Source organism: Saccopteryx bilineata, chromosome 3 (assembly GCF_036850765.1).
Source record: "Saccopteryx bilineata isolate mSacBil1 chromosome 3, mSacBil1_pri_phased_curated, whole genome shotgun sequence".
Lineage (NCBI taxonomy): Eukaryota > Metazoa > Chordata > Mammalia > Chiroptera > Emballonuridae > Saccopteryx > Saccopteryx bilineata.
In genome coordinates this window covers 296,388,914-296,398,384 of record NC_089492.1, presented here as the reverse complement: position 1 = coordinate 296,398,384, position 9,471 = coordinate 296,388,914, and the positions used below count along the sequence as shown (strand labels likewise).

Genomic DNA, 9,471 nt, shown 5'->3' with positions numbered 1-9,471 from the left:
CAGCTGAGCTGGATGTAATTTTAGTATTGGTTGTGTCTCTAACTTACATAAAACATGCACAAGTCACTTAACCCTGTTATGGTGAAATGTCTGCACCGCGAGGGTATCAATAAAAATAAAAGTGAAAGCATTCATGAAGAAGGTTGTATTTATTCATGGATTCTGACCCAGTGCAGAGATCCACCCAGAACCCATCTGAGAGAAGGCTGGAGGAAGAGGAAAGGGGTGGGTCCATTGAGGGAGCCGTAAGATCCACAAGGCACAAGACATCCATGAGGAGACGCTAGCATCCACTCCCTGCTCCCATGACCTATATCTCCTAGATGCAACCAATTGTTGGGGTTCTAATGGTGACAACCAAGGTTATGACCATCTGGTCGACCCCGATCCTGACAGCTGAGTGATTTCTGGGTCTGTGGGAGAGGCGGCAGTGGCCTGTGGACAGCTCTGACCCAGTGCAGTGGGGATTTCTTCCAGCTGTGCCAATCTTCTGCCAGGAGCCCCACCAGGAAGATGAGAATCACAATCCCAAGGCATATCCGGACCAGGTTACCCACAGTGTAGTACTGGCCAGTGAGACCTGAGGAATGAACACAGACAGGGGCATCCAAGGACTCATCCCCAGGACCCGTTCCAAGCCACAATGTGGGTTTCTCACTGCTGTATTCCTCATCTGAGATCCTGTTAATACTCTCTGCTAGCTAATCGAATGCCAGTCTCCTTCCTGGGCCTTTGCCAGGATCAAGGCCAGATAAGCCCAGTCCCCTAAACATAATCTCTTATATACAGCCCCTCACAGGCCTCTGATACAACCCACCCCATGCACAGACACCAACTGTTATTTGGCTAATTGTAGAAGAGAAGACTATTATGAAGGGTGGGGAAAGAGATGGAATTTTTCTTTCTCTGATCCTCTAGATTAGAAGATCTTGATTTTCCCACCCAATCTTATTGCCCAATTCTGAGCTCCATATACTATTTTTTTCTCCTCCCCTTAATAATTGACACACCAGGACCCAAGACCACACAGCTCTCACTTCTGTAGAGGGAAAGAAGTCAGCATTAAATAAAGACACAGGGGTGGGGAGAAGGAAGGACCAAAGGGGACAACTTACCAGTTGGAGATCCTGGCCCACCTGGAAAGATAGTGATATTCCTAGAAGGCTCTGAGATCTCCTCTGCCCCTGTCAATGGGAAAATTAACCCTTTGAGTAGTACAAATGTTCATGGACGTCCTCGTGCCTCCCGACAATCCAGAGTATGATCGTACGTGTGTAAGGCAACACTAAAGAAAGGCAAATGTATGTTCTTCTTATGTCCATAAATTGGTTATCAAAAAAACATGATTTTAAGTTAATAAAACTGGAACTGGAACTAATTTCATTTTTTAAAAAAAACTCACTCCTGGAGGTCAGCGAGCATGAAAAAAACTCACTACTCAAAGGGATAAACTAGTAACAATAATAATAGCATAAGGCACCATGCTTGGCATGTAATTAGCACTCCACACATGCTAGCTCTTCTTGTCCTGCCACGCAAATATCTCCAGGGAGTTCCCAGGGCCTCAGTCATGTGCTGAACCTCAGGGACCCGAAGGTGCAGCAGACACAGTTCCTGACCAGAAGGGGTTGCCAGGCTACTACAAGAGAACAAGACGTAAAGTGATCATTTTAATATAGTGCGAAATGGCTCTAATAGGTGCCCCTGTTAGAACAAGGACAGAGAAGGAGCACAGAGGACACTACCAACCTAGCCCAGATTGTCAGAAAATGCTTTCTTGAGAAATAGAAGCCATAGGGACATGGAAGTAAAGACAGAGCAAGTGGCTACTGTGCAGCAGCAGAGGATAGAAAGATTCCAGAAACATTTCAACAGACTCCCTGTGGCTCAACTGTGGCCCATATCAGAGCACAGAATCAAAAATCATTGCACAGGCCCTGGACGGTTGGCTCAGCGGTAGAGCATCAGCCTGGCATGTGGAAGTCGTGGGTTTGATTCCCGGTCAGGACACATAGGAGAAGTACTCATCTTCTTCTCCACCCCTTCCCCTCCTGCCTCTCTCTCTCTCTCTCTCTCTCTCTCTCTCTCTCACCCCTTCCCCTCCTGCTTCTCTCTCTCTCTCTCTCACTCTCTCTCTCTCTCTCTCCTCTTCCCCTCCCACAGCCAAGGCTCCATTGTAGCAAAGTTGGCCTGGGCGCTGAGGACAGCTCCATGGCCTCCATGGCCTCCACCTCAGGTGCTAGAATGGCTCTGGCCGCCACAGAGCCATTGGGCAGATGGGCAGAGCATTGCCCCTGCTGGGCATGCTGGGTGGATCCCGGTCGGGTGCATGCGGGAGTCTGTCTGACTGCCTCCCCGCTTCTATCTTTGGAAAAATACCCAAAAAAATCATTGCAAAACAAGCTCAGGCTACATCTTGAGTGGGACTGGGAGCCTAGTAGGGACTCAAAAGGAGGATGGGAAGAAGCCCATCAGGGTTTTAGGAAGAGCCTATAGAAAGCACAAATTGGGTTGACTCCATGGAGACATCTAACCCATTCTCAAGATTCTTTATTTTGAGGGCAATGGACACATCTTCCCAAGAAAAGCAAAGGGAAATGTACCACAGCATGAGGAAAGCATGTGTGCATTGGACCAGAGTGATAACAGGATGCATGGGAGACAGGCTGCCATCATCCAAGTGGAGCTGAATACATGGGTCAGAAACAAATCAGAAGAGCAGTGTGTATGGATGAGTCCTGGTCTTCCCACTGTAGGCTTGGCTCTGCCATCTTTGAAACGATCACACGACCCAGAATGTTCCTCCGTCCCCAAGCTTGGAGCCTACCTCCATCCCATCCTCCATCCTCAAGGACTTTCCTGGGAAGAGTCAAACGATTTCATGACACAGATTAAAAGCCTACAACAGCCTTAGATAGTGGAAGACAGAGACCAATCCTCATCCTCCTTCCTCCTGAGGTCTAAGTGCCTGGTTATGTTTTTTAACTTTCCGGGACACATACCTATGAGTGGAATTGCTGGACCACATGGCAATTCTTTTTTTTTTTTCTTTTATCTTTCTTTTAAACGACTTGTTCTTTATATAATTATCAAAATACAATTTAGAAAAACATAATTTATCCCATTTCAGAAAAAAAAAAAGAATTATATCTTATCTGATCAGTCTACCACTACTTCGAGTAGAAAGAAATGTAAGATTCAGCAACCATGCTAATAACCAAAGCTTGGAAGGATCCTCATGGGCAATAATCTAAGTTGGCTGAAATTCAGGCTTAGTTTCAATTCAGCACTCCAGTAGGCCATTTATAAAAGAACAGAACATATGGTAATCCTATGATAGCACCATGTGGCAATTTTTGAGGAACCGCCAACCTGTTTTCCACAGCAGCTGCACCATTTTTTATTCCCACCAGCAATGTATAAAGATTCCAGTTTCTCCATGTCCTTACCAACATTTGTTGTTGTTAATGTTGTGGTGGTGGTTGTTGTTGTTCTTATTGCCATCTCAGTGGGTTTTATGGATTTCGTGGTATGTGACATACCTAAATTCAAAAAGTAAAAAGTATGTCAGTAGGACTGTGTGAGCTCAATGGAAGGACAGGCTGATCCCAGCCTCTGAGCCTAAGATGCTCCACTCAATACGAAACTGAGACCCATGAACAGAGATAAAAGTGAAATGGTTACCTGTGGGAGGGGGTCAGGGGGAGGGGAGAAAAGACGAATGAATACACAGTGACAGAAAATGATTTGACTTCGGGTGATGGGCACACAATGCAATCAATAGTTCTAATGCTATAGAAGCGTTCACCAGAAACCTATGTACTCTTATTGACCAATGTCACCTGTTAAAGTTAATTTTCTAAAATTTAAAAATCAAAAAAATAAATAAAAAATAATATAAAAAAATTTTTTAAAAAGAAGTTCACCTTCCTGCTAAGGCCACTTCCTTAACCAGCAACTTTACATTGTTTCTACCTAGACACCAGAATACTTCCTGAACCCCCTCAGCCCTTAAATTTGTAGCTCCTGTTGAGGGCAGGAACAGACGCTGGGGGTCTTTTGTGGTGGATGGAACCAATTCATCAAAGCCCAACTTTTGCTCACTGAGCTGTGGTATAATCACAGCTTGGGTATTATTTGTTTGCTTTTATTTCTCTTCTTGTGACTCTCATTAAAGTTGTGTTTAGAGCCTTGGCCAGTTGACTCAGCGGTAGAGCATCCATCCGGTGTGTGTGGAAGTCCTGGGTTCGATTCCCAGCCATGTCACACAGGAGAAGCACCCATCTGCTTCTCCACCCTTTTCCCTCTCCTTTATCTCTCTCGTCTCCTCCCACAGCCAAGGTTCCATGGAAGCAAAGTTGGCCCAGGCACTGAGGATGGCTCCACGGCCTCTGCCTCAGGTGCTAGAATGGCTCCAGTTGCAACAGAGCAACACCCCAGATGGGCAGAGCATCGCCCCCTAGTGGGTTTGCTGGGTGGATCCTGGTTGGGCACATACGGGAGTCTGTCTCTCTGTATTTCATACAGGAGTCCCCACTTCTCTCTTTGGAAAAATACAAAAAAAAGTTGTGTTTAAATTTAGATTTAAACATGATGTGGCACAGGCATGCTATGGAATACTACTCAGCAGTGAAAAGGAATATGCTACCAATAAATGGGACAATGTGGATGGATCTCAGGGAATTAGGCTGAGTGGGATAAAAAAAAAAAAAGGCAATCTCCAAGGTCCCACGTTGTATGATTCCATTCGTATAACATTCACAAAATGACAAAATTAGAGAAATGAAGAAAAATCAGGGGCAGTAACCAGAGTACAAATTTAATCTCATAATTTCAGGACCCTGGAAAAGACTACCAAGGCTATATGAGAGCAGAACATGGAATGGTACAAATTTTCATAACTATATTCTCAACATTCTGAATTAAGGAACTAAGAACTGTCTCCCAATAATAAAAATAGGGATGATTGCCACAGGTTGAGGATGCGGGAAAGGAATAAATGTCTATAAAAAGGTAACCTGAGAGTGAGTTATCAGAACTTATTTAAAGAACTTGTAAAACTCAACACCAGGAAGATAAACAATCCAATCAAAAAATGGGCAAAAGAAATGAATAGACACTTCTCCAAAGAGGACATACAGATGGCCAATAGGCATATGAAAAAATGTTCAACATCACTAATCATTAGAGAAATACAAATTGAAATCACAATGAGATATCACCTCACACCAGTCAGAATGGCGCTCATTAACAAAACAACACATACTAAGTGCTGGCAAGGATATGGAGAAAGGGGAACCCTCCTGCACTGCTGGTGGGAATGCAGACTGGTGCAGCCACTGTGGAAAACAGTATGGAGATTCCTCAAAAAATTAAAAATGGAACTGCCTTTTGACCCAGCCATCCCAATTTTATGAATATATTCCCAGAACACCACATCAATGATTCAAAAGAAGAAATGCACCCGCATGTTTATGGCAGCATTGTTTACAATAGCCAAGATATGGAAATAGCCCAAGTGTCTGTCAGTGGACGAGTGGATTAAAAAGCTATGGTACATATACACAATGGAATACTATGGGGCCATGAAAAAGAAGGAAATCTTACCTTTTGCGACATCATGGATGGACCTGGAAACTATTATGTTAAGTGAAATAAGCCAGGCAGAGAAAGAAAAATATCATATGACTGCACTCATTTGAGGAATCCAATGAACAATATGAACTGAGGAGTGGAATAGAGACAGAGGCAGGATCAAAGGGTCCAGAGGGAAAGCGGACAGAGGGAAAGGGGATGATAGGATGATAGGATGGATGAGAGAAGAAAAGCAAATCCTGGAAGGAAGGGGAAGGGCATTATGGGGAGGGGGAAAGGAGAATGTTGAGGGGAACATGGGGAAGGGGGGATGCATTCAGGGGGACACTAGAATCTATGTAAACACAATAAATTAAAATTTTTTAAAAAGACTGTATACTACGACCCTAAAAAAAAAAGTAACCTGAGGAATATCTCTGTGATATCTTTCCAGTTTTTACGTAGTACTATAATTATGTAAGATAAAACCATTCAGTAAATCAAGGCAAGGAGTACATTTTGTACTCTTTTTACAACTTCTTGTGAGTTCATATCTCAAAATAAAAAGTTTTAAAATTCCAATCAGATGATGGGTGAGGACTGAACACACAATACAGTGTACAGATGATGTGTTATAGAATTGTGCACCTGAAACGTGCATAATCATGTTAACCAGTAAGTTCAATTTTAAAAATTCCAATCACTGTCTCTCATGTCCCATACTGCCCCCCAACCCCACATGTCACCACACTCAGTCTGGCTCTCTTCAACATGGTTTTCATTTATTGAAATCTGGGTCTACCCTGGGACACAGGAAATGTCAGTGAAGCCACAGCCAACTGCCTTATTTCCGGAGGCAGAGGCTGTCATCCAATTCACCAGGGTCAGCTGGGGTGCCTTAGAAAAGGGGGGAGCTCTGTGGCTCACACAGAATTCAGTGCGATGGTCCTCAGAGCGGCATCCTAGACCAGCAGCATCAACATCACCTGGGAATTTGTTAGAAATGAAAATTATTGAATCCCACCCCAGATCTTCTGAATCAGAAACTCTATGGGTCCAGAAATCTGTCCCTTAGAAGCCCCTCCTTCCAGGTAACTCTCAGGCTCACAAATGTTTGAGAACCACTGACCAAAGGAGTCAGAGGCTCAAGCACAAAGTTCAGGAACCTACAACTTTATAAACCACTCAGATATTCTTGTACACGTCAGATATAAACCACCAGCCTTAGGCTAGATAGAAGTAGTGTCACATAATAATATCTATTTACATATGATATTCACTTTTTTTTTTTTTTGCAACAGAGAAACAGGAAGGGAGATGAGAAGCCTTCACTTGTAGTTGCGGCACATTAGTTGTTCATTGACTGTTTCTCTTATGTGCCTCAACCAGGGCCTCCAGCTGAGCCAGTAACCCCTTGCTCAAGCCAGCAACCTTGGGCTCAAGCCAGAGACCTTTGGGCTCAAGCCAGGGACCATGGAGTTACGTCTATGATCCCACACTCAAGTCAGTGACCCCGTACTCAAGCTAGGAAGCCCATGCTCAAGTCTACGCCCTTGGGGTTTTGAACCTGGTATCTCAGCATCCCAGGTCGACACTCTATCCACTGCACCACCACTGGTCTGGCTGTACTTACCTTTTCCTATAGGCAAAAATAAGGGAAAGAGACAAGTGGATCAAACTAAGAACTCTAGACAAAGAGGAGAAGGAAAAGAAGAGGTCCACGTGACTTGGACCCCAGACACAAGGGTGAACCCTTCAGGACTTACCTGTTACAGAGAAAGGTGCTTCTGCGGATAACTGCCTGGCTGTCACAGAGGTCCCTGAGAGATCAGAAAAAGAGGGAATGGTGGCACAGTGGATAAACTGTAAACGTGGAACACTGAGTTCACCAGTTCGAAACCCTGGGCTTGCCCAGTCAAGGCACATATGAGAAGGGACCAATAAACAACTAAAGTCAAGCAGCTATGAGTTGATACTTTTCACTCCCCCCACTTCCTCTGTAAAATCAAATAAAATCATCTTTAAAACAGAAGGAAAAAGAGGGAATCCTGTGCTCTGTTAGATGTAGTTTTTGAGCCAAAAACAAAACATCCCTGCCACTCAGATTCCTCACCAGGGCAATGAATGTAAAGCTGACATCACTGGACTGTCCTGCGCGTTAACTAGCATTTGAAAGGCACCGCTACCACATTCTGGGGCTAATTGATAATGGCAACTCCTGTCTCTGAGTCTAGACCCTCTGTTCTGCCCTTTTCTTTGGGTCCCTGCGACCTGGTTTTGTTCCCAGGATCAAAACCTGGCCTCGTAGGTAGAGGTGGGATAAGCTTGGGGAAGGGGCACACAACCTATGTAGAAGAAAGTGGGTGTCTCAGGAGCACAAGCCCCTCCCCATCGCCCACTACTGCCTTGCAACACGACCAATCAGCCACCTCGTTCCCACCAGCGGTCCAGCCTCTCATGAAGCAAGACCAGTCAGCCGCCTCCTTCCACTACCGGTCTATGGCAGACCAATCAGCGGTCTCCTTACCACCACAGTTCCAGCCTTTCCTTCAGCGGAACCAACCAGCCGCCTCCTTCCCACCACCTGTTCATCCCTCTGCATCAGGACCAATCAGCTACCTCCTTCCCACCATTGTTTAATCCTTATCCTGCAGCAGAACCAATCAGCCGCCTTTTTCCCACCACCATTCTATCTGTCCTGCAGCAGGACCAATCAGCCGCCTCTTTCCCACCACTGATCTGTTCTCCTGCCGCCCAGCCCACCCACTGCGCCCACATCAAGTACTGACTGCTCAGAGAAGCCACCTTTCTGGGTGCTAACAGAACTGTGTACATCTTTTTTCTTAACTTTTTTTTTTTTTAATTTTTCAAGGACCGTTGGCATTCTGTGTTGAATTAGTTTCAGGTGTGTGGCAGAGCAGCGAGACTATCTAATTCACAATGGTTATCACAGTCACAATTATAAGTGCTGAGTGTGTGTTTTTTTTCCTTTTTTTTTTTTTAAAAATAAATTTTTATTAATGGTAATGGGATGACATTAATAAATCAGGGTACATATATTCAAAGAAAACATGTCTAGGTTATTTTGTCATCAAATTATGTTGCAAACCCCTCGCCCAAAGTCAGATTGTCCTCCGTCACCCTCTATCTAGTTCTCTGTGCCCCTCCCCCTCTCCCTAACTCTCTCCCTCCTCCCTCCCTTGTCCTTTCTTTCCCCCCACCCTTGGTAACCACCACACTCTTGTCCATGTCTCTTAGTCTCATTTTTATGTTCCACCAATGTATGGAATCATGTAGTTCTTGTTTTTTTCTGATTTACTTATTTCTGAGTGTGTCTTTAAACACTCTTTGCGCTACTCATCACCAAGTGTATACGCGCACAGTAATGTGTGTGTGTGTGTGAAGGAAAACAATAATGTACATAGAAAAAAACATAGATACTAAACTCATGGACCTTGGTTATGAAGAGCACTTTATGAATTTGACTCCAAAGGAAAGGGAAGTGTAGGCAAAGATAAATGAATGGGCCCACATCAGACTAAGAAGCTTTTGCACAGCAAGAGAAACTGACAACAAAACAGACAGCCAACTAAATGGGAGATGATATTTTCAAACAACAGCACAGATAAGGGCCTAATATCCAAAATATACAAAGAATTCATAAAACTCAACAACAAACAAGCAAACAATCCAATAAAAAAAAATGGGAAGCAGCCTGACCTGTGGTGGCGCAGTGGATAAAGCGTCGACCTGGAAATGCTGAGGTCGCCGGTTCGAAACCCTGGGCTTGCCTGGTCAAGGCACATATGGGAGTTGATGCTTCCAGCTCCTCCTCCCTTCTCTCTCTCTCTATCTCTCTCTCCCTCTCTCTCTGTCCTCTCTAAAAAGAATGAATAG

The 9,471-nt window shown here is 44.4% G+C and overlaps 1 protein-coding gene across 1 annotated transcript in view; it reads right to left on the bottom strand.

Moving 5' to 3' along the window:
- Positions 1-148: 148 nt before the first annotated feature.
- GP6 (glycoprotein VI platelet) overlaps positions 149-9,471 on the bottom strand; it is a 28,038-nt gene continuing 18,715 nt past the window's right edge. Inside the window, 4 exon segments of the mRNA XM_066265240.1 lie at positions 149-402; positions 405-580; positions 1,116-1,184; positions 3,450-3,542. Coding sequence (XP_066121337.1) covers positions 364-402; positions 405-580; positions 1,116-1,184; positions 3,450-3,542 — 377 coding nt within the window. The 3' untranslated portion in view covers positions 149-363.